At 44.6% G+C, this 27,929-nt stretch overlaps 1 protein-coding gene across 1 annotated transcript in view; it reads right to left on the reverse strand.

Annotated features, from left to right (window-relative positions):
• CD81 (CD81 molecule) overlaps nt 1-27,929 on the reverse strand; it is an 83,701-nt gene that overhangs the window by 42,131 nt on the left and 13,641 nt on the right. The window contains exon 2 of the mRNA XM_074997811.1: nt 8,958-9,072. Coding sequence (XP_074853912.1) covers nt 8,958-9,072 — 115 coding nt within the window. The remainder of the gene's footprint in view (nt 1-8,957; nt 9,073-27,929) is intronic.

Below are 27,929 nucleotides of genomic sequence, written 5' to 3' on the forward strand. Positions count from 1 at the left end.
CCCCAACCACTTCCTTTACACGACTTTCCTCTGCAAGCTCCCCAGCAGCTTAGTTTCACAAACTTCATCGTCTGCGTTGGAATTCGTTTATAAATTTGACATATTTAACATAGGCCTGAATGGAGATCTTAACTACCACATGCATTATAAAGGCAATTTCCCCATCTTTGATATTCACAAGAATGGGACACATCGTACTAAATTTGCTTCATCAACTGGTTCTACAAGTGACAGGTAATGCCTTTTTGTCGTTCCTCCTCCCCTGCCATGCTATATAAACCGCCGATAGTTTCACTTCTCCATTTTTTTATCTGATGAAGCTGATTTTATCCACAAAAGCTCATGACCTAATAAACTTGTTAGTCTCCAACGTGCCACAGGACTGCTTGTGATTTGTGAAACTCCATCATGCCAACCCCAGATGGGATTTCATGCCTTGAAAACCAGGACCACAAGGCTGCGTCTACACGTGCACGCTACTTCGAAGTAGCGGCAGTAACTTCGAAATAGCGCCCGTCACGTCTACACGTGTTGGGCGCTATTTCGAAGTTGAAATCGACGTTAGGCGGCGAGACGTCGAAGTCGCTAACCCCATGAGGGGATGGGAATAGCGCCCTACTTCGACGTTCAACGTCGAAGTAGGGACGTGTAGACGATCCGCGTCCCGCAACATCGAAATAGTGGGGTCCTCCATGGCGGCCATCAGCTGGGGGGTTGAGAGATACTCTCTCTCCAGCCCTTGCGGGGCTCTGTGGTCACCGTGGGCAGCAGCCCTTAGCCCAGGGCTTCTGGCTGCTGCTGCTGCAGCTGGGGGTCCGTGCTGCATATACAGGGTCTGCAACTAGTTGTTGGCTCTGTGTATCTTGCACTGTTTAATGAAAGTGTGTCTGGGAGGGGCCCTTTAAGGGAGCGACTTGCTGTTGAGTCCGCCCCGTGACCCTGTCTGCAGCTGTGCCTGGCTCCCTTATTTCGATGTGTGCTACTTTGGCGTGTAGACGTTCCCTCGCTGTGCCTATTTCGATGTTGGGCTGAGCAACGTCGAAGTTGAACATCGACGTTGCCAGCCCTGGAGGACGTGTAGACGTTATTCATCGAAATAGCCTATTTCGATGTCGCAACATCGAAATAAGCTATTTCGAAGTTGGGTGCACGTGTAGACGTAGCCCAAGAGTACAAGCTGGGAGCCAAACCCTACAAATCATTCCTCCTATAAACAGTCCCATTGTCCTCAGTGGAGCTACTCTTACAGCACACAATGAAATGTTTGCAGGATAGGACTCCTAGCTTCACTCAGCTGCATTAAGTCTACCAACTAGGACTGAGTTCCCATTAGGGACCAAACAATGAGCCCTTTGTCAACAGACTCTCCAAGAGCCCAGGCAGCTGTCTGCTTCCAGTCCCATCCCTGCACTGCTGCCTCTCAAATGCTGTGCTTACATTTGCAGGGTTCTTGCACTGTCAATTGCACTCCTTACTTGGGAGATAGGTCAGTGAGGTTTATGGAGATGGGGGGTGCTGGGTTTTTTGTGCTTCTCACTAGTGGGTGGCCCCAGCTGATTCTGCTGTGGGTCAGTGGCCCTCACCTCCAAAAAAGGTTCCCCACCCCTAGCTTACAGACTGATTGGTAAAGTGGAGAGATGAAAAAGCACCTCCCGATACTGTTCTTTATCCAAGAGCAGTGTTCCCTACAAGATGAGCACTTGGGCAGCTGCACAGGAAAGATTCAAGTGCCAACTGATTAGCAGAGCATCCACATCCACCCACAGTGAACATGTTTCTCTACTGGTGGTGTACATCTACATGTACCTTGGTGAACATAACAAAATTTATTCTGCCCATGGATGGAAAAAAGTTAGAGGGAACACTGTCCAGGAGCACTGTTACCTAGCTTGGCCACAGTTTGAATTAAGGGTTATAGATAAATGGTTATTTCATTGATAGAGACTCTAACTGGTCAGCAGGTCGCTTATAAAATTATGTATCTGTACTGTCTTCTACTGATGCCTTTCTAATCCTCCATGAACACATACCACACCTGCAGCGTCAAACGGGGCATATCAGATGCAATGGTGCTGTGGAGCAGTGTTTCTGGTTTTGAAACTATCAATGAGGTGTGTGTGTGGGGAGGGGGGGAGTATTTGGGAGCAAGCCAACTGCTCCTTCACGGGGAGAGTTTCAAAAGGCAGAGAAAACAATCACATATCCCAACTCCTACTGGGAAAGGCAATGGAATACCTTTGGGGGAAAGACTCAAAACCAAATCTCGCCACTAAGGGATATTGGTAAATGTGTGCACACCTGTAAAAATCTCCACACTAGCAAATAAAATTATGAGCAAGTGCTCGTGCAAACACTTCCCCACTCGAGGATGTGAGAGAGAAAGTTCACCTTAACATCCCACACCAGTTTTATTCTTCAGAGTGGAATGGTACAAGGAGTCAACCACCCTCTAAAAAACAGCACCCAGTAAGAGAGAAGCAAGCTCTGTACGAGTGCATTTTTTGATGCATGAGCAGACTGTGTACCTGGCTCTAATGCAAAGAAAGCAAGCCCATGCATACTGCCTTACGGCTGCACAACAGAGGCTTCCTGCTGCTACCCAGGAAGTGCTCTCTCCCTCCCTCCTCAGCTTTTGTAAGAGCTGAAAGGGTTAATGTGCTATTTTCAGAACACTCACGGCTACATTGGAAACAGAGGCTCAAAAAATCAAGATGACTGCAGAACACAGCAATGATTAGCTACATTCAAAAACACACTGGAAGAGCCAGCAAATAAAAGCTTATGTCATGCCCTTGGAAGCTAATTCAAAATAAGCAGATAAATGGAACGGGTTGGAGACCGTAGGATGCTAAAACACACAAACGGTATTTCCTGTGGACAACTCCAACTTTAAGTGCCTTTCAATGAGGAATGAAAACATGAATGGGGACAGCAGCTGCCCACTGGCACATGCATTTGTACCAACAGGTGCATTCAACAGTCAAGATCTGGGGCCAGCATCATGTGAGAATCAATTCTGTTCTCCCGCTACACCACTGTACTTTACTGCAGACTCCTCCCCTCCCAGGGCAGTGCCCCAGGGAGCTGCTTTCTTAACTAGCTTTAACAGGCACTCATTAGCAAGGCCCAAACTTCAGAATGAAACAGCAACAGAAGAGGGAAGGGAACACACATACACAGGAAGAACAAAGCACACAAAGCTCCCTCCCCTCCAAGCACTAAAACAGCATCCAGCTGCTCCTCTGATTCTGCCAGGATGAAGTGGAGAAACCTGAAGAACATAAACACTGGGAGCGAGTGAGCCTGCATGCCAGTGTGGTCATGGGACAAGCAGCTTCACTTCTGGGAACGAAGATGGAACCTTCTAGCACAGTTTCCCAAATGGCATTCCCCAAGAAAATTCCATTACAACAGCTGACTCCTCTGCAGCTCCCTGCCCTGCCGCTGCTGAAACAGCAGAACTAAATTTAATTGGTTTAATGGCTGCAGGGCAGCATGAAGGAAACGGCCATTAAACCAACCGAATTTAGTTCCATTATTTCGGTGGCAGCAGGGCAGGGAGCCGCAGAGAGCCCCTCACTTGCCCTGCTACCCAAGTGGCCACACCCCTCCGGGGGCGTGGCTCAGCTCACCGCTGCTAGCGGAACACCTCCATGCCAGCCTTCCTTCTGCTGAGCACATGTGGCCACCCAGTGTATGCTCCCCAACCAGTGCCACGGACGGGTTAGTCCTGAAGGCCAGTTCCGGGCCGAGGCAGGTAAAGCCTGGAGTGGGGAGCAGGTTTGAGGGCCAAGCCTGGGAGTGGGGTTCCACAAAATTATTGTGTGTTTAAAAGGGTTCCATGGCCAAAAATAATTGGAAAACACTGTTATAGCAAACCATATCCTGTGAGCAAGTTAACTAATGGTGCATCCCATATCCCTTACAGCCTCTCCTTACAGGTCTCAGCTCCCTCTTCTCATCTTTGGTAAAACTGATTAAGTTGGTCGTCACTTTATCTCCTCCACATGTTCCCTTGCAAACTGTCATTTGCAGAATCCATCTCCAAAGGCTGACAAAACTGCCCCCCCACCAATCCCTGCAGCCTTAGTAGGTCTACCAACAAAGCAGGGCTTCTTCCTCAGACTGGTCTGTTGGCTCCTGCTGTCCCATAGCCCTCCCGGCATTCATTAAAAATATCCTGGTACATTTTCAGAATAAACTCTCACTCTGCAAAAGGAACAATGTGCCAAACCAGTATAAGGCATGTTGTAGAACAGGGGAGAGGAAAGGGTGAGGTGAGCCTTCTTGGGATGTGTATGTGAAATTTCATAAGGTGTGGGGGTGCAGCCTGGCTGGCAGCTAAGTCTCAGCCTCACCCATCTCATTAAAAGGGTTGAGCTATGGTACACACACATCTCTCGAAGAGCTGGAAGGGACCTCAGGAGGTCATCAAGTCCAGTCCCCTACCCTCTTGGCAGGACCAAGCACCACCCTTTTTTGGCCCCCTCAAGGGCTGAACTCACAACCCTGGGTTTAGCAGGCCCGTGCTCAAACCCCTGAGCTATCCCTCCCTGTTCAGGTTACTGTTTTTATGTGAATGTATTCACATTTATATACCGATTAATAAAGTTTTTACTTTCTACAAACTTATTTTCTTATACGTTCTGAAAGGGTTGGGTTTTCTTTCCCCATCTGAACATACCAAAATTTCTGTCGGGTGGGGGGAGGGGAGGGAGGTGTTAGGCCCTGATAACTGCAGGGATGAAAAGTGGTGACTGACATAAAAAGCTCACGCATCACATTCTAGAAACTCTTGACTTGAAACGGGAGTGTTGTGGGAGGGGGTAGGGAGAAAAGCAGGGAAAGTCATCCCAGGCTCCAGACTCTGGGAGGGGCAGGGAGCAGCTGAAGGAAACGATTCACCGCTCTTACTGAACGGGAATTAGTCATCACCGGGAAGCTAGGCAGATGTGTTTCTGAACAGAACTCATGACATTTTAAATAAAGAACTCCCATCCACTCTTGAGTGTTGGGAAGGCCAGTGTAAGGCGTGCCTTCTGTAAAGTCTGATGGGCCCATGTTGGACTGCTGATTCAGTCACTTTAAAAGCTGCTATTGGAGTCTGTCCTGAGCACGTTCATCCTTGCAGAAAGGCTCAAACCAAGGAGACAAAACCCTGGAGGAAACCATCTGGCTATTCGATTCTCCCAGATTTTGGAGGAAGATGAACAGTTTTTGCAAATCTCCTTGTCCTCTGGAGCACCACCGCAGGCAGGAAGTGCAAGGGAGGGATTCGCTTTTTTTTTTGCCTTGAGAAGGAAGTTGATCTTTAGGGCAATATTGAAGGGTAACTAAAGACCTGGGCGCTCTGTCCTTTCAGTCTCACTGTGACTGAAAGAGGGGATACTCTGAAAAAGGCCTATGGTGTCCATGTGCAGAAACCCACAGAGGACCCTGGTGGAAGACTATGACCCTTTATGGAGTCAGGAAATAATACTTCTGACCCCTGACTAGGTGTGTAGAAGCTGAACAGGGACACTTTCCTGTAAAGCAAACAACATTGGTTACTGCTGCTAGCAGGATATCTGACCACACAGACCACTGGGTCCAGCCTGGCATGGCAAGTTCTACCTTTTTAACATTCCCCCAACATGCATCAGAAACAGAAAGAATCCAGGCACACTCAAGCTAACATTACATGAATTTATAGCCAATCTTGATGGTCTGTGGGCCAGGGGTGTGCGATCTGCAGCTCCAGAGCCACATGTGGCTCTTTAAGGACTTCTTTGTGGCTCCCAACCCTATAACTGCAAAGTGGAAAAAAAAACCAAAAACCGCTCCTGATTATTTTCGATAAACAGCAAATGTCTAAAAGCCAAAAAACAAAACAACTCATATTGAAATAGCAAATGATATGCAATCTCAAAATGATGAATAGCTCCCCCTTTAATACGCGCAGTGCATTGTGGGATATGACACTATCTGCGTTTTGATTGTGCTGCTAATAAAGTCTTGATTTTGAAAAGGAAAAGGAAGCTTGTGGCATTCCTGCTGCGAAGGGCAACACGCATTTTAAGAAAGAAAACAAATGAAATGTGAAGTAAAATTGGCTTAATGAAAGTGGGCTCAGGAGTGAAAGTCAGGAAGACAGTGGTGTACACACACATGTAAAGTGTGAGGAAATGGAATATGTAAAAAAATCTGAACATCCTGCAGCAAACGTATCTCATTACAAATCATTGTGTGCGCCATGGCAATGTGTCCCCTTATTTGGCTTGGGTCCCATACCTTTGCCCCTGGCTGTAGAGTTTAAGGCTGTGCCTACCTTTGCTGCTCTTGCTGTTTGGACAGGCTGTCCCTTCCCTAGACATAGCCAGAGCTGTCAGCCTTGCTGTGGGGAGGGGACCCCAGGCACTCCTCTCTCCCTAGCTGTCCTTAGGAGCACTCCCTGGACTCTGTAACAACTGCTCTCCAAACTCTTTCACCTCCTCCCTCATTCTCCTCCCTGCCCCAGGCGACTGGGCTGCTTTTAAGCCTGCTGGCAGTCAGATCAGCAGATGCTCCTTAGCGGATTGCAGGTGCTCTCGCCTGCCTTGCTGCTTTCGCTGTTTCCCTAGCTCAGGCTGTTGGCCTGAGCTGCCTCTTCCCTCATCCTAGCAGGGTCTGTCCTCCTGCCTCCCTGTTACAGCTGGCTGTTCTTAAGATAGGGGTTACAAAAGCATGGTTTGATGTTATTTATTAAGGACTGTCTCTATTCACGTGTACTGCGGCTCTTGAAGTACAGTAAAACCCCGACGTACGCAATTTCAACTTATGCGTTAATTGGATTAACGTGAGTCAAACAATGAGTTAAAGGTCTGCCTGCCCCCATATCCCCCAGCTGAGGAAGTTGGGGAGCAACTACACCACCACACTGGTCTGCTCCCTGGCTTCAGGGGAGCCAGGGGACAGACCAGCACAGCAGCGTGGTAGCTCCCTGGCTTCCCCAACCTGGGGGAGCTGGGGGGTGGACCGGTGCACGGAGCAGCGTGATTCACAGCTGAGGATTCCTCAGACCAGGTGGCTCCCCCCTCAACTTGTGAAAAATTTGACTTACGCACAGTTGCTGAGGCGCACAACCTGCACGTAAGTCGGGGTTTTACCAATTTGAGGGGGAAAAAAAAAAAAAAACGCTCTTCTTGCAATTTTGGTTGCTGACCTCAGCTCTGGGCATATAGGGTCAGATTTTCAAGAGAATGCAGTGTCCAAGGTGAATGTCCTGTCAGTTGTGGAGTTCTGTGAAAACCTGGCTCAGTGAAAGCAGATGTACAGCCTATATCCAGGTGCACTGATCCACTTATGAAAGTCTAGCTCAAGTCTCAACAGCTGTTATTACAATCCTGGGGTCCCCCACTGAGGGCACTCCAGGTTACACAGATGATTGTAGGTGAGTGTATGGCCAGTTGTTTTGCCAGGGAAGAGGGGTGTGCTGGTGTTATGGGACTACTATCGACACTGCTGCAGACCACCTTTAGAATCCAGTGAAGCAGTGCAGATCAGCAGCCTGCCACCATATTGGAGTTGTCACATCCAGTCTACTGAGAGGAGCGTGTGGCAGTTGTAGGAGCAATGTTCCACCTACAGCAGACAGCATTCTTATTTCCAAGTCTCTTATAGTGCTCAAAATGGGAAGGCATTATCTCCACACACCCCGAAACCCCAGAGCTCTGAGACTATCCCATGGTGGTGACAGCCACCTCACCTTTCCCTTTCTCCAGCACTTGGAAGAGGGCTGCCCCTTACAATATCTCCACCCAGTGGAGAAGTGTATGTGAGGATCTAGCAGAGCTCGTCTGACTAGACAGTGGTGGGGAAGAGGTTATGGGGATCACTCTCTTTTTACGACAATGTGGGGGGAAGTCAGTATGGAAATCAGAAATACCTCCACTAAAAAGTCAGCAGTATTAAACTAGAACAGCTCAGAAGAGAATCAGAGACACATACACAGTTCTGTTGTGAACAGGAATGGAGAATAATTTTTCCAGATGTAGTTCTCCCACTTGGTCCCCCATCCATGACAGCATCTTTTTCCTGTGTATCTGCTCTTGAGAATGCAGGAATGCTTGGTCCCCACCCAGTACCCTGCAGCCTTCACTTCCCCCACGCACAGCATCCTCAGCATTCCCCCCACAGTGAGACAGCTGGTTTCAGATACACAGTGCAGAGGCCAAACCTCATAAGAGACAGGGACCCTGGAAAACAGACATCCCACTCAAGCCAATGCTTTAAGACTTTAGCTGCCACTTGAGTGCAGACAAGCACGACCAAATAAGGGTCTCCCCTTTCCAACAAGTTAGCATGCCGACCAATTACCGAAATCACATTAAACCTAACACACAGGCCTGGAAAACATGAGTCATGCAGGTCTCCACAGTTTATTTTCCATTGCTGACTGTTCCTTCAGCTGTTCCACAGCCCCGCAGCAGAGACCATACACTCCTAGAAAATAGCTACAACAAAAAATTCCTCCTCCCTCCACGCCCAAGCCCCTTACACAGCTTTCCCCTGAAGTTAAAAGTTTTTAAAGGACACCAATGAAAAAAAGACTGAGAAAATTAATTCTCCTTCTTGCTTGCAGAGAAGATGTGCCTTTTTTTTTTTTTTGAAAATGCTTTTGTTTTAACCCCTTTGACTCTAGGATCTGAGATACAGACAACACAGGTTATGTTTAATCAAACAGGATTTGCACATGCGTGTCATATATTTTGCTAGTATGAGCTATTTTAAGCCATGTTTTCTTTTCCATATATTGCCACATGCTCCATATGCGCATACATAATGTTTGTAGGATACCAGCATATGAACAAAGCTTTCTCTTTGCATTTCTGGGCCTGTTCCACCAAGGCGTGACAAGGTAGCCGATGCAGGTACCACCACCAATGAAGAGAAATACAAATCCCATTCCTGGCACTTATTTCTTTCCCAGCCCTACTTACCTACATAGAACGTATTAGGGGCCTGCTTGTCCCCTAGATGCAAGTACAGAATATTTGTGGTCTGCGAATCATGACGGAGCCAGAGCGCCACACCCAGAATGATTCCTCCAGCGAGCTGGGTAGAAACCAGAGAGAAGGGTCCATAATTAGCAACATTACTCATATCAAATGTGTTCAATAATACAGTCTATTCACAGTAAGACAAATCCTTCCTGGGCCTTAACTAACATGCAAAGCACTGGAAAACACAGACATCTCTCTATTGTACCTGTTCAATATATGGCTTATAAACACACAGAATGCACAAAATCAGCTCACTTGGAATGTTGTTTGTTCAGTATATTGGACCATACACTCTCCACCTAGTGGCCCTGCCTACATCCAGTTATGAAATGCCCAGCTGATTCTGTAGCTACTTTGTACCTAGAGCTTCCCCCAGAGCCCATGAAAGGCACATGAGGGGTTTCAGATGAAGGCCCTCCCTTTACAATAGGCTTCACTGCCTGGACATCCAGAAAGAGTCTGAAGAGCAGAGTACCATGTTTGAAGGCAGGGCAACACATCTGTTCCAGGCACAGGAGTAGCTCAGAAATTCTTATCCCATTTCATCTTGCAATGCTTGGTTGCTCAAGACGACGCTTTTTTTTTTTTTTTATGTCTAAATACTTTTCAAGACCCATGGACCAAGTCCTGCTCTCTCTTCTTACGGAGGTTGGAAGGAAAAGGAGTGAGAGTTCCACCTTAGCAGCACATGGGCAATGTAATAATTCCCCAGGTGAAGGCCATAGAATGACTAACATGCCTTCTGGCTCTCCAAAGCCACATAGGCCAGGATCTGTTACAATGGGGGGTCTGGCATCATGTCCCCTGGAGGCTGCCTCTCTTTCTCGTTCCTATTCAGAACTAAGGAAGAGTGTACTGCACAGCATGTTTCCCCAGCAATCCTGCTTTTTCTAGATACATTTGGGAGTCTTGTTACACCACCGGATCCTGTTCCTTTGCATTCTGCCTCACGAACTCCTTTTCCGTGCAGCTGCTGCATCCTGCTTCTGATTACTTGTTCTCAGTGCTGCCCTTGGATTTATCCTGGATGTTAGCCATTTAAAAAAAAAAACAAACCAACCACATCAGTGCTAAACCTCTCAATTAGAACAGCGTCCAGTGCTTTTGGTATCTGACAATCCTGTTGAGCCACTTCAGAAAGTCATATACCTCTCTGTAAAAAGAGACCAAGTTTTTTCAGCCTCTGAATTATTTAGCTCCTTACCTTTCTGTAAGTTCAAAATGGAAAATGCAACACTCACTCACTACATGTGACCAGACGAGATTGGTGCACACTACTGTGGGTATAACTGTGATAATCATTCATTTATATTTTATAAGGCAACTTTCATCCTGAAGATTTCCATAGTGCTTTACAACCTGTCTACAGGGACCATTTTACAATTCGTAAAAGGTGATGGATTCCAGGATGAAATATTGCTTAAGTGGAACGTTTGCTGTTACAAAAAATTATTTTTCAGGAGAAAGAGAACAAATTTGCAATTGAAGCTCTAAGGGTAGTTTTTAGACATGGGCATAATTTGAGTCCCACTGGGGGTGGAAGTAGTAACTGAAGACACATGGTATTGTTCATCTATCATGGAGGGACAGAAAAGTTCCTTCTGGCCTGTTTTAGGTACTTTTAACTACACATACCAGGATTAAAAGTTATTTTTCAACAGTGTGCTTACTGTGAAGACAAGCTATACTGGGATATGGTATGCTTTCACACTTCACCTTTGTCTGTGTACCAGGTGTAACAGGGAGGGACAAGAAAAAATGTTTGAGGTTTGTCAGTTGCTCCTTCAGATTTGCATTCTTATCCTACACCCAGGGCATGGTTGCATTTATCTAGTTTTGTAGCATCTAGAATTTGACCAGATACAACCAACAACTTTTCAAGTACTCCCAAAAGCCACTGGCAACAGGAAAGAGATTTGGCAACAATCAACCCCACAGACGCATGCTGAACTCATACATACTGATGCAAGGTAGCAACAAAAATGCAGCATCCTGCGTATTTACAGCACTTGTCAGAAGAGCCATACAAAACTTGGCAAAAAGTGTATTACCCTTCACAATTCCCCCATAAGCTCCCCTCTAGGCATGTAAGATAGCATTTGGAAAACCAACTAAGTGACTTAGGCATTTTTAAAAATCTTCCCCTCTCCCCCGCCCCGCCGCCCGGTTTTCCTCTGTATTGATTTGACTGTAGCCAGACTAAAGAGCAGACATTATTTTCTTCAAGATCTCTGATCTCCAGCAGGGATAGCCAGAGTTCTATTTACCTACCTCCCCATTCCCTTGTCTTGTGGCACTTCATTAAAACTCAACAGACAGTTCTCTAGTAGCTAGTTTTTAAAATTACTTTGGAAAATAAAATCATGCACCAAATGTTCCTCCAGCCCATTCCAAACACATTTGGGTGAATAATTCCATTTCCTCCCAGACATGGCCATTGCCTCAATGTACGTCAAAACCATCTTGTTCAGAAGGCAACCTGAGGACCCACCAACAGAGTTTATTCACTGAAGAAGTGTCTACAGAATTGCACAACCACTAGACACACAACATTTCTCAGTTCACCTCTCCAGCAAATAGGATGCTAGGCTGACAGTAGCTTTGGCCACTTCCTGGCATATTCAAAAATTGTTCTGCTCTAAATTGTAATAGCATCAAAACATGCCTCCTCATCAATGATTTGTAAGAATTCTGAGGGTGGAACACAGTTCTACAGCCCTGGAGGCGCATCAGCTATAATTACCGTCTAGCATTTGTCAGTCAGGTTCAAGCCATGCATAAGCACAACTTGGTGGGGGGCAGGGAATGCAAAAATCTTCCCTCCTCCCCCTTACAATTAGCTCTGATAAGTGACAATAAGTCATTACTGATTGATGAGGACAAGACATGGGACAACAGTCCAGAAGTTGAATTTCAAGGAGGAAAATCTTACAAGGACAATGACGCCACTCTCCATGGATGGGCAGCGCAACCATCTCCTGACTAACTAGATCTGTTAACTAGGGCTTTTGAGGAGATCACAAAAGTAAGTTTGGACAAACAAAATCAACTCAAGATCTTCTCTCTGACTCACATTTTCTGGACTTAATTTGAGAGCCTGAACTCAATTCTAGTTGCTTGGCTCTCAGCATTACTGAAAAGAAATCAGGCCATTAAATTTGTGTATCTAAATGTAAGTTTAGGAAACTAATCTGAGTGCATTTTGAGCCATTAAAACTGCAGTGATTCTATGGGTACCACCACAAGTGTGTACTACTACTACTACTACTACTACTACAAGGAACACGAGACCAGCCAGCGACACTAGATCAGACCAAAGGTCTAACCTAGCCCAATATCCTGTCTTCCAACAGCAACCAATGCCATGTGGCACTTATGTGGTGACGGACCTTGACCAAGCACAGCAGAGCAGTTAGTTACAATATTCTTTTAAAGACAGACAATATTTAGCAAAGGACAGAGGCAAAAGAACAATGGAGTGGACTAGAAAGAAAAAGCCAAGACATTCAGCACACACACAGCTTCCTATACTCACCCACACTGTTGCCACAGGAAAAACTGTCATAGCTTCTGGGCACAAGAGAGACCCTATGTGGGAATACTTTGAGGAAATGCATTCCCTTGGTAAAAAAAGGAAAATGTGTCCAGTGCAAGCAATGCAAGAAGATGCAGAGCCTACATGCAAGAATGAAACATCATAAGGAAAACTGCTTATTGGGAGAAGATGATGTGGATATGGCTGAGTGGATACTTAAATAATTTACTTTGAAATGCATCGTCCTTCAAGCCTCTCTCTATGCTTTTTAGTACAAATGTGGTTCGACAAGTAAATTCCCAAGCTTTTTGTTGTATTGGATATGCTAAAAAAGTTTAGCTTAACTAATTAAACAAACCATAAGGATTACCTAACTAGGTTTAGGCTCTATCACTTAGGTATATAATACAGAAAACTGCAGTAAGAAAATCTAGGAGTTGCCAGTTGCAACAGACTGTCATTTGCTTATACTACATATGACTTGCCCTTTATTTTGAAACATCCTAGCCACAAAGCATAATGGTAATGCCGTAGGATCTCTATTTTACTTCAGCTTAACTAAACTTTCCCAAGGGAACCCCATTCTATGCTTATTTTCTCAAAAAACAGAAGAGCCATGGAGTTCAATGGGGCTTACTCCAAAATTAAGTGCGCTCCAAGCACAATCAGTCAAGTAAATTTGATTTAAATTGACTGATTTAAATCAATCCACTCTGGTATTAATGGGGTAATACATAATAAAAATAATAATAATAATAATGATAAAACCTAGCTCCCTTGAAAAGGTGGAAGCTATGACTGAAATATAATTGAAATGTTCATGCACCAAAACTGGGGGAATTACTTGAATGATTTTTTGAGAAGAATGTATTCAAGCTAAACCTTTCCTTGCAGGACTTTTCTGACCCCTTTGACACACTCATGCTCACTGTACTTTAATACATGGAATAGTTGTTTAAAGAAGATGCTAGACCCTGAAGTACAAAAATATGCTCTGTTAAAAACGGAAATGCCCACGGCACTTCAAATTGAATGGTGGGACCCACTCAAACTCTGTTTTATTTAAAAAGTCCGAGCCTTTGTACTAACTCATTTAAAATGTCACTCTGATTTTAAATGCAAGATAATGACCATTAGAAAGAGAACTGCTTTTTAATAGGCTCCCCAAATTAGCCACAACTGCGAGGGACTGAATAAAGATTGCATAACATTGCCATAAAAAAAATTGCTCAGTAATAGTTTAGGAGACTGTAGTTATACATTGGTAGGCAGGGTCTAGTGCTTGGGGTCATTGTATTATCAAACATCAGCTGCACTTTTCCAAGTTATTCCACACTGGCCTAATTCAGTTCCCACTGAAACCAACAGGCTTTTTATCATTCACTTCAATGTTAAAAGTTAGGTATAGACTCCTTTTGAAGATCGCAGCTGTAAGGGTTCTTATGAAACTGTCCACTTATCCTTTGATTCAAAACATAAGGGAGGGTGCATAGCACAAAGGTACTCATCCACTCCCTGTACTAATATTCCCAATTGGGTCAGCTGTCCTTGCCGCCTCTGCCATTCTCATCTCCACATGTTCCCTTAAAAGAGCTGGGAAGAAGCAGAGATTAAGAATTGCAGAATTTACGATTTCAGGCAGAAAGTTTTGGCCAGTTTTTAGTGGCATGTCTCATTCTTATCATAGAGCAAACATTTTTAAAACAGAAGAAAGTTTGATACATTACACGAGTGCTGACAAAGTTTTCTATGAGATCGGAGTCAGTGGGAATGAGCAGCAAATAGCACAGAATCAGAGTGGCAGGTGTGCAATGGCAAGCACCGTTATGACTGCAAACTGCATGATTGCACAGGCAAATTGCTAGTTAGGATCCACATCCATGCATGCCCAATCACCCAATCTGTGCCAACAATTATAATGCCTATGGAAGCATGGAAGTAGGCCCTTTGCGGATTTAGCCCAGTAAGTGTCTAACTATTTTGTCCAAGTCAATTTCCAGTTCAGCTGAGCTGTCGATGCTTATTAGAGAGTTAGATACAGTATTTTCCCCCGTCCATCTCGTAACTTGTTTTAGGCAGGCCAAGACACTCCCAGTACTTGTTGTGGAAAAAGTAATTAAAGAGGGGGAAAGGAGGAGCCAGTCAGGCTTCCAATTCCGCTCCATGTAAGGCAGCTAGGAGCTTCCTTTAAAAAGACTGGAACTCAGAATCCAGTCTGGAGTTTTTCATTAGTTGTCTAGAATGATAATAAAACCCACATTTGTTTATTCACTTGGAAAGAAGAGAGAGAGGCCCACAATTAATCAATGCCATTACTAAAGCAAAAGTCTATGGACACCCCCTAGCACAAGAACCACCCAAAGAAGATTTCTGTGCTCACTTTCACTGGATTGTTGACTTTCTGTGCCTCTCCTGGTTGGCTCTGTCCCTGCCTTCACCCATCTCACCATCCTTACAAACCAGCAAATGAGATCACATTTGGGAGGAGTCCAGGAGCAAGTTGTCTCAGAGTTTTGAGGAACAGACAGGGAAGTATTTAAAGTGTTCTCTTATGAGAGAGAGAAAATTCCAAACACTTTTTTCATTATAAAGTTAAAGACAGAACTATGGATCATCACTTCCCTGAAAAACCACCAAAAATACATTAAACCTAGTTGAGGAGTCTGGCCACTTGTGGTTCCAAGGGGAAGGAAGCAGGAGGGAGAACACTCACTGGATTACCATAGTAACCCTGGCTTCCATTGGAATAACTTTTAAAAACATAAAAGAACAGCCCCGCAACAGCTCATAAAACCTGAACGGAGAGTTAGACATTTCCACCCAGACAGCAATTTCTCTATTTGCTTTTTCTTTCAGAGTTAGTGGAATTTTGGCAGAGTGAAAAAAACAAAACATGCTGCCTTGCGCCTGCTTTCTCACCGCTTTCTCTGACATCCCTATCTCTGCACTCTGACCCAACACCACGAGGGCATGCAGTCCACCATTGTGCTGGTAGAATCCCCTACAAAAGCTAGCTGCCAGTGGTAACTGTCCCAGAGAGGACCTAGGGGAGCAACACATTAAGTGGAGGAGTTTCGGATTTACTGGAGCTGACTAACACCTTGCAAGCTGTTCTCACACGTTTCCCATCATCATCTTGCTCCCTCTGACCATCAGTCTCAATCTAGGGATGTAAGTGACACTATCCCAACATGTCAGAGGTTCAAGGTCTGGGTTATAGCCCCACCCCATTTCTGGGCCTTAAGAGCTTCCTCTTCTGCAGACCCCCTGTTTCTCTTTACCTTTCCAACAGAACATAGAGAGGCTTCAAATATCAACTTTAATCTAACAGGGCCTGAGAAGACATATGCCAACATGAGCCAGCTGCTGGGTACTACAACAATGCCTGGGGAGCGCACTCAAGAGAAGACTGTGCTTGTCATTCTGCTGGAGACATAATAAAAGACACACACTGTGAATTGGATGGGTGGGGTGGGGGATTGTGAGCTATCTAAGCTGTGTCTGGCTCTTCTTAATTCACAGTTAAAAATGGGCAAAATTATGGAGAACAAAAAAGTGCTTTCACACCCTTCCTCTCCCTGCACCCCTCAGGTATTGGTTGGTGTTTACTGCTTTACAGACCACAGTACATCATTTCCTGTAATACTGAATGAATGGCTTTTAGATTAGAGGTGCAGAATGCAACTTGGCTAATCAACTCAAGAGGAAGCTCTTCCCTCCCACACACCCCACTTGAACATGCCCGCAGTACAGTAAACCCTCAATTTAACAGGCTAATGGGGGGAAGGTGTGTCCGTTAATGCAGTTTCGATGTACACTTAACTCACATTAATGTGAGTTAAGCACAAATCAAAATCATGTTTCTCAAGGGGGGAAAAAAGCAGTCACGTAGCACTTTAAAGACTAACAAAATAATTTATTAGGTGATGGATTTTTTTGTGGGACAGACCTACTTCTTCAGATCATAGCCATGCCAGAACAGACCACATGGCTATGATCTGAAGAAGTGGGTCTGTCCCACGAAAGCGCATCACCTAATAAATTATTTTCATAGTCTTTAAAGTGCTACATGACTGCTTTTTCGTTTTGATAGAATACAGACTAACACGGGTAGCTCTCTGTCATGCTTCTCGAGGGTTTACTCTATGTGTATTCCCATTTATATACTGATTAATAAAGTTTTTACATTTTGCAGACTTACTTTCTTGTATGTGCCAAAAGGTTTTTTTTCCCCATATGAACATAACCAAAATTTGTATCTGTTTGGATTACATTAGAAAGGTTGGAGGAGCTCAGCTGAATGCAGGGATGAAAAGTGGAGTCCCACCGTAAAAAAAGTTTGCTCACCCCTGCTGTACACCAACTACTGAAGTTCTTCAATGAAGTTTTGCAATGCTGGTCCACAGACGCCAGAGAGCGTGGCAGATGACTGGGAGGTACGTGCAGAGCTGGCTGGCCCTTGTTTACAAGTTCAGTTGTATTAGAATATTTCCAGTGGTACCTTCAATGAAAGCACTTGCTAAACCCTTGTTCCACAAACTACACCAACACTGAGCACACCTCAAGGTATCAGACTACACACTTTATTTCAGCTTAGAAGCAGAGCTATTTTACATTAGCACCAATTTCTAAAAGCATATTTACAGAGTTTAATCTCTCTGTAATGAGACCTATTACAATTAGGCCTCAAAATGTGTTTTTAATAATTAATTGGACATGCTAAACTGAATCCTTAGTTCAGATACCTAAAATGGAAATGAAGGCTGAAGTAAACCATTTGAGGGGGCAGGGACTGTAGGATACTTCATTTCTCTTACTTCCACACCCAAAAAATTTTAGGGGTGGCCAGTTTTGCTGATATACCTGGATTGTGATGGCACTTGGAAATGAGTGGAGCTACAGAACAGATGTTTCAGAAAAGATCATACCTGAAAGTTGCAGGTTCACCAGGACTGTTTATTTGTATTAAGCTTCCTTGGTTATTAGAACTTACAGGAATGTGACTTATCCATGGACACAAACTTCACCTTTTTGTGCACGTGTTTTCCCTCCGATCTTTTCTCTTTTCTGCTTGGGTGGCAAGCTCTTCCGGCAGGGACTGTCTCTCACTGGGTATTCACACAACCTAGCATTACGGGGACCTGATCTCAGCTAAGGCCTCTAGACACCACCGTCATACAAATTAAAATGTTAATGGAAATTAGGAGTTGTACAAAGGTGGTGTTTTGTTTTCTCTCAGATCCAAATGCCTCTATAGTCAGTTGAACATAGTTTGTAAAGGTTATTTGTAATAGCAGCACGCAGTGACTCCAGGTCATATGGACAAATGTTTGCAAATCAGTTGTGGAAATGACTGAACTGAATTACAAGAGTTCACAGAATGATTTGTTGTTGTATTTAGGTTTTTAAAAGTACAATTATTTTTATTATTAAATAACCTTGTGCTCTCCCTACTATGGCCACATCTGCATGAGCAAGTCCTTTTGGAAAATCCAGCCCTCTTCCCAGAGAGCAAGCTGTGTGTGTACACACAAAATGCACTCTTTCAAATTCCTTTTGAAAGAACACAGCACTTCTCCTGGAGGCCACCTTCCTCTCCCAAATGAGGAAGAGTGCCTTCTTCCAAAGCGGCTTTCGGGAAAAAAAAGTGTGTGTAGGTGCTCCAGGGGCCTTTTTCCTCGAAAGAGGGGTCCTCATGGTGATGGATTTTTTGATCCCTGTCCCATTCTTTTGAAAGAGCAGGGGCTGTGTGGACACTGTCTTTCAATCCACTTTTTTGTGTGTGGATGCACTCTTTCAAAAGAAGATCTTCTGGAAGAGCGCTTCCAGAAGATCAGCTTTCAAAAGTTCTTTGTAGTGCAGATGTGGCTTATGGGCCAAACAATTCTCAAAGTTTCTTTCCCTCCACTTTCCCTTTCATAAATTCAGGGAGAAATCCAGTCTACATTACAATACTCCACTCTCCATTGCTGTGCCAGCTGCCTCCCTCCCCTTTACATCATGAAAGCAGGGCTAGGACAAGGCAGTGTCTGACACAAAAAATGTGCCCCAACTCTGCTTTATTTCAGCTGAACTAACAGGGTCACAGTTGAGATTTGGTAAGAGTCATCTTACCGTGGTTCAGAATAGTCCCAATTTTAACTACAGTTTGCCTGTAACCATGCTGAATGCCAGTGTACAGGAGATGACACTTTTTCCTACAGATTTTTTTCAAGCAAGAAGCGATGAGGACAATCTAGCCTATCTTTCTGCCTAGCACCAGTTATAGATTTCCATCTAACTGCTGGTGATTGAGTTGTAGCACATATTTTATAAAGATACTTGGAGACATTGGATCCAGTTGTGGTAACTTGTCCGTCACCCAATTGTTTGGTCCTCTGTTTCAGTGTTTAGTTACCTGCATAGTTCAGAAATTTTCATCTTATTTCCAGCACGATGAATTCTAGGTCCAACTTCCAGATGCTGGCAGACCTTTTAATGCTTTTGCCTTCTGGATTTAACAGTCCTTTAATATCATATCTCTTGCTTCTCTGTGGATACTGCTAGACTGATTGAGTCATCTCGCCCTTCTCACCAAAAATCTCTGCACACTGAGCTCCTTAAGTTCCTCATGTAAGGCATTGTAACAGCTCTTCTTGTAACCCTCTCCCATTTCCCAACCCTTTAGCTCCAAAACTTCCCAGACGACTAAAGCTAATTGGTCACAATGATTTCCACTTCACTTTCTGAGGGATGCACAGAGGTATGGTCATGGGAAGGTGAAAGGGAGATGAGGAAGGAAAGAAAAGACAATAGCCTAAACTTGGATCTTTGGCCTGTTTCATAAATTAAGAGCAGCTAATGATTTTGGGTGCTCAACAATTGAAGTCTATGGGAGTAGCCTGGGCTGAACAAGTCTCAAGGACAGGCACAGAGCTGCAGATGCAAGATGAGATGCTTCTGTGCTGCTCAGGATTTTCTGTTTCCTCCCAATGCCAACCCTCCATTTCTCTAGAAGCAGTGGAGCTGCCATGATGCTTGCACTGGAAGGACTGTGTTGAAGTTGAAGGGTTTACTGTTTGACGCTACAAGCTAGGCTCAAAGTAGGTTTATAGCCACAGTAGGAAACCATGTTTCTCGAAGCACATGTCCCCATCCCCACTGGTTAGGTAAGCCATGCTAGAACCCTGCTAGCAGCAGTCCTTTAGAAACATTTAGGGTTAACAGGTTTCAGAGAAAATGAACATGTGTTATCAGCCCTTTCACGAGCCACCGGTGCCCGCCAGCATGAAATCTCATGCACTCCAGGGTTCACAGTCCTGGAGGTCAGGACATTCAGAGTTCAGTGACATGGCTGCCCTTGGCAGGGACAGGTTGTGATAACCTGGGATGATGACTACACAATCATGTGCTCATGCACGTGATGGGGGAGGGGAGGCAGCTTGAAAGTGTTCTGGCACAGAAACACTCGATGCTTATCTAAAGGGAGTCATTAGCTCCTGGCAATCCTCAGCATATTCATCTTTCTACAGCCCCCACGACAAAGATGGAACACAGCCCTTGCAAACAACAAAAGAATGACCAGACTGGGTCAGACCACAGGACCCTCTAGCCCAGGATCCTGTCTCATGACAGCAGCCAATGCCAGATGTCTGCCGCAGAGAGAATGAGCAGTACAGGTAACCTGTAAGTGGTCCATTCCATTCATCACCAGATTCTGGCAAGCAGAGGCAGAGACACCATCCCTGCCCATCCTGGCAAATAGCCATTGATGGACCTAACCTCCATGAATCCATCTAATTCTCTCTTGAACTCTGTTATACTCTTGGCCTTCACCACATCCTTTGGCAGGGAGTTCCACAGGTTGACTGTACACTATGTGAAGACATTCTTCCTTTTGTTTGTTTTAAACTTGCTGCCTGTTCATTTCATTTGGGTGACCCCTAGCTCTTGTGTTATGCAAGGGGATCATGTGGGGTGGGGGCTGGGCTTACCTGGGCAGCTGCACTAACGCAGGTTGCCTGGTGCCTGCCTGTCCTGGGGCACAGCACTATGCTCTGGAAGTAGTTAGCAGGTCGTCCTCCTCGGGGCCAGCATCCAGCTCCCCGGTGCCCCATGGTTCCCTGCCTAGAAACTGGATGAGTTGCACTGGCCACTTACCTACTGGCCCCAGCACAGAGCTGCCCCAGCTGTGGCCCTCTAACCGTGACTGCTTCAGGGCTTTGGAGAAGCAGTTCTCCCTGTTGCAGCCCTAAGCCTGGCTTAATAGGCAGCTGCACAACTTACCAGGAACTTTGCCCAGGGTACACCGCTATTTTAACTCTCTCCGTTCTAAGAAAGAAACATTTATACACACACTTTGTTTCCTGTCTTTGGCCTGGTCTACAATTAAAATGTAGGACAACTTCTTCACATTGCTTGGGGGCGACATAACCATCAGCTGGTGAACATGAATTCTATTGACTTAGCTTACTGGCAGTTGGAAAGGTGCTCTTTTGACAGCAATGGAAACTTTCCTTCTGCTAATGTAAGTGTGTCTACTCTATGGGTCTATGCAGTATAATAACCCCTCGATTTAGCAGACTAATGGGGGGAAGGGGTGCTTGTTAATGCCAAAAGTCCGTTATATCTGAATGGTTACATTGTATGATGATGCACTGACCTTTCCAGCCCCATCACTCACTCCTGTCCTCCGCCTTCCTTTCCTTCCCCTACCCTCCCATTCTTCCCCTCACACCTCTGTCTCCCTCTCCCAATTACCAGGAGAGGAGCTGAATTCTGACCTGGGGGAGGGAGGGGAGATGGCAGACCGCGTCCTTTATTTCTGAAGTCTGTTATATCAGGGTCCATTAAATTGAGCATTTACTATATTGTTCCTGAGGTATGGACAAGGCCTTAATAGCTATGTCTACATATCAGTGTTATTTCAAAACAACCCATTCCAGAATAGCTATTCTGAGATGTGTTATTTCAAAATAAACACACCTACATACAAAGGCTACGGCTACACTACAAAGATCTTTCGAAAGAAGCCCTTCTGGAAGATCTGTTCTGAAAGACCTTCTTTCAAAAGAATGCATCCACACACAAAAAAGCGGATCAAAAGAGCGATCTGCTCTTTTGATACAGTGCATCCACACAGTTCCTCCTCTTTCAAAAGAACGGGCCAAAGATTGAAAAAAATCAGGTCCCATGAGGACTGCTCTTTTGCAACAAAAAAGGGCCTGAGGAGTTCTTCCTCAAAATGGGAAAGGAAGAGTGATTTCCAAAGGAGTGTCACATTCTTTTGATTTACTTTTGAAAGAACACTTTTTGTGTGTAGTCGCTCCATGGGATCTTTCGGAAGAGCCCTTCTTTCAAAAAATCTTTAGAAAGAACTTGCTAGTGTAGATGCTGTGAAGAGTGCACCTAGCTCTTTCAAAGTAGCATATCCAGACACACAGTGCCTATGTCTAAGTAGAGCCATCAGACGCCATTATGGCTTATTTCAAAATAGTGCTATTCTGTGTCTTAACAGTACCTAAGAACATAAGAATGGCCATACTGGGTCAGACCAAAGGTCCATCCAGCCCCGTATCCCGTCTGCCGACAGTGGCCAATGCCAGGTGCCCCAGAGAAGGAGAACAGAAGACAATGATCAAGTGATTTATCTCCTGCCATCCATCTCCTGCCCTTGTACTGAAGGCTAGGGCACCATACTTTACTCCTGGCTAATAGCCATTTATGGACCTAACCTGCAAAAATTTATCGAGCTCTTTTTTTAAACCCTAATAGAGTCCTGGCCTTCACAGCCTCCTCCGGCAAGGAGTTCCACAGGTTAACTGTGCGCTGTGTGAAGAAAAATTTCCTTTTATTAGTTTTGAACCTACTACCCATCAATTTCATTTGGTGTCCCCTAGTTCTTGTATTATGGGAAAAGATAAATAATTTTTCTATATTCACTTTCTGCACACCATTCATGATTTTATATACCTCTATCATATCGCCCCTCAATCGCCTCTTTTCCAGACTGAAAAGTCCCAGTCTCTCTAGCCTCTCCCCATATGGGACCCGTTCCAAACCCCTAATCATCTTAGTCACCCTTTTCTGAACCTTTTCTAATGCCAATATATCTTTTTTGAGGTGAGGAGACCACATCTGCACGCAGTACTCAAGATGTGGGCGTACCATAGATTTATATAGGGGAAGTAGGATATCTTTTGTCTTATTATCTATCCCTTTTTTAATAATTCCTAACATCCTATTTGCTTTACTAACTGCTGCTGCACACTGTGTGGATGTCTTCAGAGAACTATCCACTATAACTCCAAGATCCCTTTCCTGATCTGTCATAGCTAAATTTGACCCCATCATGTTGTACGTGTAATTTGGGTTATTTTTTCCAATGTGCATTACCTTACACTTACCCACATTAAATTTCATTTGCCATTTTGCTGCCCAATCACTCAGTTTGCTGAGACCTTTTTGTAGTTCTTCACAATCCCTTTTGGTTTTGACTGTCCTGAACAACTTGGTGTCATCTGCAAACTTTGCCACCTCACTGCTTACCTCATTTGCTAGATCACTGATGAACAAGTTGAACAGGATCGGTCCCAGGACTGACCCCTGGGGAACACCACTATTTCGATATAGGCATTATTACTCCTGCAATGAGGTTTATGAAATTTGAAGTAACGCACCTACTATTTCAAATTTATTTTGAAATAGTGTGAGTGGTGTAGATGCTCACAAAGTTATTTCAAAATAACAGCTGCTATATTGAAGTAACTTTGCTGTGTGGCTGTACCCTATGTAAGAGGAGTTCATCTGAGGCACTGCGAGAGAGAGAGAAAGCAAGCAAGGGCTGATCTCATCTACAGGAAACCGAAGACTGTTTCTAAAAATACGGTATTGTAAAATTTTGCTGGCACCTCTGCATCCCTCCATGTCTTGATTTAGCAGCAGGATGTCTCATTTGCAAGTGACAAACAAGTCAGTCATCTCTTAACTAGTGAGCTGCTTGTACCATTTTCTCTCCCCACCTATTGTTTCAAAAGGCTGACAAGTGTCTGATGTATACCCAGGCAAGTATTCAGAGACCAGGAAGGAGGAGCCAAACCAAAAGCTAGTCTGGATAATAACTGGCTACTTAACTGTCAGCTGCTTCAGTGGGGACCAAAGAGATAAGAGCTGTCTGGTGAGGTGACCTCAAATCAGATGTAATCCAATTATTAAAAAGAAAACAACTGTATTCTTTGGCCTGTTCCATGAAATCCAAAGTAGATTGCTGGGGAGGAGTGGGTGCATCAGAGACAGATGTCTGCAAGCCCCCTCCCTCAGGAAACATCCCCATTCTGCTCCTCAGACAGGCTTGGTCCTTATGCTGTGAAGATGAAAGTTGCTCATTCAATTCCAGTGAGACACATAGCTCTGCAACGTGGGTGGCATATAACGTAGGCAAGGGAAGGCATTGCCTTCCCCAAACTGCTTACGTTACCCGGATGCCCAGGAGACCTGTGTGTGCAGCATGGCAGCCTCAGCCCTCCAGGTGACCAGGAAGGATCAGGCTGGAATTAGGCAGTGCTTGGCTCCACAGGAATGGGGGTAAGGTGGCTGAAGGGCTGGAGTCTTATGAAGGAAGGGGCATGGGCTGGGGGCTTGCCTTCCCCAAAGGTCCTTCATCCATGGGACACCTTTATGGGACACCTACTGTAAAGGATCAAGCCAGCTGAGACACAAACGGCTTGCAAAACTGCATGGGTTATTGTGGATGACCCTGGGCAGCTAGGCTACTGTAGATTCTCCACTACAGAACTCCTCTGATGGGTCTTTTCCCCCCTCACACTCTCATTCATTGGTGTGTTACTTAAATGAACCCCAAGACTGTTACATGAATGATAGATCTATTTCCAACACTGGGTAGATTGTTTGAGTGTACCCTATGAGAAAAGTATCATATCCATGCTGAACCACATTGAAAGAGAAATGCAATTTACCAGGAAACCAAATACAGAGAATAGTTATGATTTAAAGATCTCGAAAAAGAAGAGTACAACCTTTGTATAGTTAAATACAATACAAAGATGGCAGAAACTAGATCTCTGGAAATAGGGATGTTAATGGTGTAAATGGATGAGGCTTACTTGTTATGGTTAACTGGTTGGGGCTGGAGCTGCCCCCGCCCTCTAACCTGCCGTAACGAGGGGGCTGTTCCAACCCCAGGAGGCTGGCTGTGGATAGGGGCTGGTGTTCCAGCCCTGTCAGAGCCACCCTCATCCATGGTGGCCTGGGGCACGTCACGGGTGCTTTTAATTGGCTGGAGCAGGTCGGGTCCATGGCAGGGGGAGGGAGAGGGCTGCTCCATCCCTGCTGGGCTGGAGTAGCACACAAGACCATGCCACCCCCGTTTTTAGTCACTTAACTCTTTAAACTTAACATTTAAGTGGTTAACTAATTAAACAGGATTTTACATCCCTACTCTGAAATAGGCAAAACTGTAATTATACCACAAGCAGAACTAAGAAGTTTCCCAGTAAAGAATGAATAGAAAGGATCTTAGGCCACAACCAAGATAGAGCATTGACATGGCTCACATTGACACCGAAACATGTCTTTGTTTTCAGAATTTGACAAACAAAACAAAAACAAAACAAAGCACTAGTGATATTGGCCAAAACCCCAAAGGGGGGAATAAATAGCACACTAAATACTATATGTAGGTTGTGAAATGGAATGTGAAAGAATACGCACCTGAAATTATTTTGTACTAGTCTAAATGCTCTGGCCAGACATCACAGATTTGAAGTCTGTGAAGATATGCTAATTTATAACAGGTGAGGAACTAGCCCATTACTATTATGCAACATGCCAAGGGTACATCTAGACCCTAGTGTTTTTCAGCCACGGGGGGTGTCTGCAGACTATGTTTAAGGGTTGACAAAAGGGGATTATGAAAAAGATTCAGATCCCAGAAAAGGCACTGTGTTTTCTAGAAATGCCATTATTACTATTTTTACAAGAAACCCACAGTTTGCACCCTCTCTCAGGCTGTGTCAAATACGCATGGGAAAAATTTATAGTAAGATTCTCTTCAGCCAGTATTCAGACCAAAACCTCTAATGTTAGGAGTCTGTGACCCATAGGTCATATTTCCAAAGGGGTCCACTTTGGTATAAAAAAAAAAAAAACCCAACAAAAAAGCAGTCATGGAGCACTTTAAAGACTAACAACTTAATATTAGGTGATGAGCTTTCATGGGGAAGACCCACTTCCACTGATCTGGAGAAGAGGATCTGCCCCATGAAAGCTCGTCACCTAATAAATTATTTTGTCAGCATTTAAAGTGCTAGATGACTACTGTTTCGTTTTGTTAGTATACAGACTAACACGGCTACCTCTCAGCTACTATTCAACATGTAAAAAAATTTAAACAAGGTCCACAAATGATAAAAAGGTTGCAACCACTGATTTAAACTAATGAACAGTTGTATCAATCCTGACTTCTAACCTGAAGTGCACTTTACATTGCTCTGCTGTTGTTGCCTCCTCTTCTGGGCCATTCATAAATAGCCTAAAGCATTTAAGTCACTCCCAGTTGTATTTGTGTGCACTTGTAACCTGCCAGCCACACTTAGGCTTTTACAAGCCTGAATTACACTGCAAGGAAGCCCTAGTGCACTCCCACTCCCAGACTTTGCCCAGAAACACACATTTTGAACTGCTCAACCCTCTTCCAGACCATACAAACTCATGTAAAATCTCTAGTTTTATTAACAGAAATTATATGCACAAACCTTGTTAACACTCTGGTTTAAACAAGACAGGCTTTTAAGTGAATACAAGTAAGGCATAAAAACCAGAAATGGTTACAAGGAAAATAAACGTTATGTTAAAACTCAAAGCAATATTTCTCATCACATCTCAGTCTTACTGGCTAGAACTCCTGCTTCTGTGTAATGGCTGCTTCCTTTGTTCCTTCTTGTGCAGTGAATCCATGGACAGCAGAAGGAGGAGGGACACAGGGAATGACTGCCTCTTCTGTCATGTAGTCCTTTCAAGAGGCATTTCCACCTGAGATCATGGTGACAGGTAGGCTGTGTGGATGGGAAGACCATGTGGTTTTTTGCTAAAAGGCAGACTGTCTGTTCACGCCCTTTGGCTGGAAATGGCCATTGATCTTGGTTACACTTGACCTCTGTCTCAGGGGGAACCAGCACTGTCACTCCCCAGATTTGGAACAGTTTTCAGGCTACATCAATACTGCACCAGTGTTTCCTTTAATTTTTTCCATATCTGGATGGAATACATTTTGTTATATGCACAATGGCACGTACGGATGTGCCCTAGAAACAAATGCTGCCAGCTGTGGGCGCTCTGCTAATCATTGGGGCAGCATTCCAGTCTCTCCTGGGTGGCCACTCAAGCACTCAGTTTACAGGGAATGCTGTACTGCACAACTTACTGTAGCACAGCTGTGCCACTGCAGCCACGCCACAGTAACATAAACAGTGGAGCCATTTTTTTGGGGGGGGGGGCGGGGGGAGAGGGGCCAGGAGATCGAGCTCCTGTTCACAAAATTAAACTACCCCCCTAGAGGAAAAGTGGCCTTGTTGGTGAGAAATCATCTGTTCACAACACACTTTTCATCAATAAAACTTGCATTGGTTGAGATTTCACCTCTGTCACACACCCAACATACACAAGCACCCTGACTCACAAAGGCTTTACAGACCAAAGTGCAGTGTGGACAGAGCCTAAGCAGCACCCTGCAATTAAACGCCATTTATATATTTTGTCAGGACAATAAAGATCAATCTGAGTTTTCAAATGATTCCTCAAAGTATATCTTGCACAAAGATTGTTACCATGTAGTGTGCTAGAGGTGACTATAGAGGTAGACTTGACCACAAAAAACCCAAGACAATACAGCCAGAAAGGAATAGGACATGGTAACTGCTGCATAGTCCACTATTCAACCCAAGAAAATCCAGCCACTGCCCCAGATCAAGACACTGAGGCAGGATGAGCAGCAGAGCGCCAACCTTCAACAATGCACACAGTGTTTCAGCTGAGTGGCACCCGGAGAGGAAAACAGAGGAAATGCATAGGGCTTTAAGCTCAAAGGACAGACGCGTTGAGTCCGAGCTACCAGTGTTCCCTCTACTAACTTTTTCCATCCATGTGCATAATAAATTCTGTTATATGTACCAAAGCGTGTGCAGATGTGTACCACTGGTAGAAACACACTCTGCTAATTGGCTGGGCACATCTCAACTCTTTCCTGGTGGCCAGTCAAGCACTCAGCTTACAGGGAACACTGCTAGCTACATTGTTGACTCTACCACAGACTTGCTTGGGAGACATAGATAAATGCTTGTGCCGCAGTCTAGCCATGTGTCAATGGAGATAAATATGTC

This window comes from Carettochelys insculpta, chromosome 6 (assembly GCF_033958435.1).
Source record: "Carettochelys insculpta isolate YL-2023 chromosome 6, ASM3395843v1, whole genome shotgun sequence".
Lineage (NCBI taxonomy): Eukaryota > Metazoa > Chordata > Testudines > Carettochelyidae > Carettochelys > Carettochelys insculpta.